The sequence below is a fragment of the Podarcis filfolensis genome (assembly GCF_964270895.1).
Source record: "Podarcis filfolensis genome assembly, chromosome: 2".
Classification (NCBI taxonomy): domain Eukaryota; kingdom Metazoa; phylum Chordata; class Lepidosauria; order Squamata; family Lacertidae; genus Podarcis; species Podarcis filfolensis.
Genome location: NC_139605.1, coordinates 114,942,289 through 114,946,040, shown reverse-complemented (window position 1 = coordinate 114,946,040; position 3,752 = coordinate 114,942,289). Strand labels below are relative to the sequence as shown.

The 3,752-nt window shown below is 43.8% G+C and overlaps 1 protein-coding gene across 1 annotated transcript; it reads left to right on the top strand.

Annotated features, from left to right (window-relative positions):
* Positions 1 to 294: 294 nt before the first annotated feature.
* On the top strand, positions 295 to 3,752 carry HOXC11 (homeobox C11). Its single transcript, XM_083591840.1, has 2 exons — positions 295 to 1,328; positions 2,758 to 3,752. The coding sequence occupies exons 1-2, from the start codon at positions 650 to 652 to the stop codon at positions 2,988 to 2,990; spliced, it is 912 nt and encodes a 303-aa protein (XP_083447966.1). The 5' UTR covers positions 295 to 649; the 3' UTR covers positions 2,991 to 3,752.

Here is a 3,752-nt window from a genome sequence, read left to right as displayed (position 1 = left end):
GAATCTTTATCCAGTCCCCTGGGCTTCTAACAGTTGAATCCACATTTTTAAGAAAAGAAAAGATAAAAGACAGAGAAGAGAAGAAGAAAAAGGGAAATAAAAGAATATGTCTGATCATGCCTAAAATGTGACTTGCATGGAAATAACCCCCTTAAAAAAAAAAGTAAGAGAGGAAAAATTACAGTTAACACATCCTTTAGACCCTCCCTCGCCTCCTCCACCCCTGAGCTACCCCCACCCAACCCCATATCTGAATCCTCCTGAACAACTGAAAGCAAAATCCAAATAGGAGAGAGAGAGAGAGAGAGAGAGAGAGAGAGAGAACTTCACCAGCCATCCCCTCGCTATCTGCTTTGAATGCTTGCAAGGGGTGTGCCTGGAAGAAAATGAATACAAATCTGCGATTGATTTTCATAATGTTTCTGCGGTGTTTGAAAACCAATCGTTTGAACCTCTGAGATCTTACCTAAGTGAACCACTCCTACGCTTCTAAGTGCTCCAAACTGATATATGACAATATCTACTTTGGATCACGTGTCCTGGAGAGAGCGACTAAGACGGATAGCGCGTCATCTCGCCTTCCCAAATTTTTCCCCCTCTGCACATCGGATCCAAAACATCTATCTATAGGAGCAAGAAAAGGAGAAAGATGTTTAACTCAGTGAACCTAGGAAACTTCTGTTCCCAGTCGCGCAAAGAGCGGAGTGCTGACTTTGGAGAGCGAGCAGGTTGCGCTTCCAATCTCTACCTCCCCAGCTGCACCTATTACGTCCCAGAATTTTCAACTGTGTCATCTTTCTTGCCACAGGCCCCCTCTCGCCAAATCTCCTACCCTTATTCCACTAACCTCTCTCAAGTGCAGCCAGTGCGAGAGGTCTCCTACGGGCTAGACCCCTCGAATAAATGGCACCATAGAAGCAATTACGCCTCGTGTTATTCCGCGGAAGATCTGATGCACAGGGATTGCCTCCCGCCTTCCACCATGACCGAAATGCTAATGAAAAACGAAAGCGTGTACAGCCACCACCACCACCCCAGCTCCAACCACCCGGCGTCCACGGGCTTCTACTCCAGCATGAACAAAAACAGTGTCCTCCCGCAAGGCTTCGACCGGTTCTTCGAAAACGCCTACTGCTCCACCGATAACCCGCCCGAGACCTGTTTGCAGAAGACCGAGAGCAAGCTGGAGACCGACTCCCAGCCCACCGCGCTGTCATCCCGCGGCGACCAAGGCGTAGACCCGGAAGACGAGGAAGAAAACACCAACCCGGGCTCTTCAGCTTCATCCTCCTCTGTCAACAAGGAAGGGAGCAAAACCAGCAACTCGAGTAGGTAGAGAAAGCAGTAAATGGAAAGGTTAAGGGACTAGCCCGCTGTTTTGTCGGTCAAATTTTATGTGGAGTTTTATAAGCATTCAAAGGATTTTATTATAACCTACAAAGCTCTTTCTTGCAACGAGAAGAATTTTTACGATGGGAAAGGCTCTTTGAGAAAAATGGAGATGTTAGGCGCAGACACAGTATCTCAGAGTCTGTGAAATTTTAAAAGCACACCATGGTGACAAATATTAACTTTGATCATGAACTTACATGAGCATTTTAAAAGGATTTGGTCCCGGGCTTCTGAGGGTAAAAGGCAATTGGGCAGAACACTGCTCTTGCTTCCTGTCCTCGCGAGGAGGCACTGAGAGATGCACGCGAGCGAGCGAGGGGGGGGGGGCGGGTGGTGTTATTTTTTCCCCTTATTGAAAATGCATGCAGAAATTCAAATATATATCTATATTGCTATGAATACGGGGAAAGGGAATGCAACGTTTTCACGTCCTCAGTGCATCCTGTGTTGTTGTTCTTGCTCTTGTTGTTGCTTTTCTTCCTGCAAATTGCATTGCTTAGGCGTAGTTCTTTGGGTGATTTCTTTTCAAATAGATAATGCTTATTTTGCTATTAAATGTGTTTATCACACACACGCACGCACATGTTAAGTATATTTTAATAGATGCCATTAGATATTCATATATAAGTGGGTTTATTTTCATTTTTAAAGCAACAACAACAACCCAAAATCGAAGCAACTGTTCAAGCAAATGCATCATGGATGTTTATTTATTTTTTCATTCATAGGTGAATGGAACGCTAAGTCCTGCATGAACTTACACAGAGACACACACACACACACCCAGGCGTGCGCACACGTTGTATTTGCAATTCTGTTTGCTGCCTTGGGGAACACATTGCTTCCCTTTTTTTGACTGCTCAGATATGTTGCTTTGATTCTCTCTCTGTGTGTGTATGTGTGTGCTGAATGTATTTGGAGGGTGGCGTTCCCGATAATCAAAAACTTATGCAGAGCAGAATTCTTAGCCCTCTAACGTTGCTCCTGCTGACTCTGTAAGAAAGGCGGCAGATTTGCAGTTTGAACGTGTATGCTTCCCAGCTGCTTCGCCGGCTTCCTTCCCCCCAGCAGTTATTGTTGATTATTGCACTCAGGAATCCCTTTGGAAAAGCCCCCCAAAACAGGGCGAAATGATCATGGACTGGAAACAGGAAAGGCTGTCTTCATGGCTGTGTTGTGGTACACATGTCTGTTAGGATGTTACACATGGCCGTAGGATGTGCTTCCAGATGGGTGTGCGTGTGAGAGAGAAGCTATGCATTTGAGCTCTTGGTGATGGGGGGTTATTGGGGCTCTGTTGTGTCATTTGCTTAGTTATTTTCACTCCCTCCTGGTTATATTTTTCTCCCTCCCTCCCCCCTAAAGGTGCCCCCCGCACAAGAAAGAAGCGATGTCCTTATTCGAAATTCCAAATCAGAGAGCTAGAGAGAGAATTTTTCTTCAATGTCTACATAAACAAAGAAAAAAGGCTGCAGCTGTCCAGAATGTTGAATCTCACTGATCGACAAGTTAAAATTTGGTTTCAGAACAGAAGGATGAAAGAAAAAAAACTAAGCAGAGACCGCCTGCAGTATTTCTCTGGAAATCCCTTATTGTGAACCTCTTTTGTATATTATATATACATATCTATATATATATATATAAATAAAAAAATACATCCTCTGCTCGTTGAAGTATTCTGTGTATGAAGAAGGGAAGTTGCAAGCACGGTTTGACTGTGGAGTCTTCAAGCAACCCTCAGAGTTTTCAACCTTCTCCGTCCTTCCTTATATTTGTATGTTTGGGACCTGGTTCAGGGTTTATACACGTTTCCCGATTACCTAAACGTTGAAAGGACTTGAATACTGTATGAACTTTTAATTTAACGTTTAGTCTTGAAGAAATGGAATTATTTTTATCATCGGTGTTTTGTTTTCTTCAGTTCATCTTCTTCTTCATCATCATCATCATCATCATCATCATCTATGTTCGATGGAGGAAACTACAGTGCTGTGTTCACGACAGTATGCACCTACTTCTCCTTATTTTGATATGCAAGTTGATGATGCATCTACGCAAAAGCGCCTCCCAAAGACTCCCTGTCTTCGGTTGGGAGGAGGGCTTTGTCTGAGTGAGCGTGCAGATGTGTGTGTGTGTGTGTGTGTATCTACCCACACGTGTTCATCCGTGCACACGCACTCCACTCCATCAGGGTTCCACTGCTGTACATGCCAAGGACTGTTGTTCATTCAAATCTAATTTAAATAACCTGTCCAAGAATTGGTATCACTATAAGGATGTGATTTCCATTGATTCCCTCATGTATCTTTTATATATTCATATTCTATGCAGTCCCAGGTTTGATTTTTTTTCTTTCTTTC

Bases quoted from the DNA above. Each gene is read 5' to 3' on its own strand.
- HOXC11 (XM_083591840.1), top strand. From the start codon at position 650: ATGTTTAACTCAGTGAACCTAGGAAACTTCTGTTCCCAGTCGCGCAAA. The intron at 1,329-2,757 runs GTAGGTAGAGAA...TCCCCCCTAAAG, and splicing joins GAGCAAAACCAGCAACTCGA to GTGCCCCCCGCACAAGAAAG.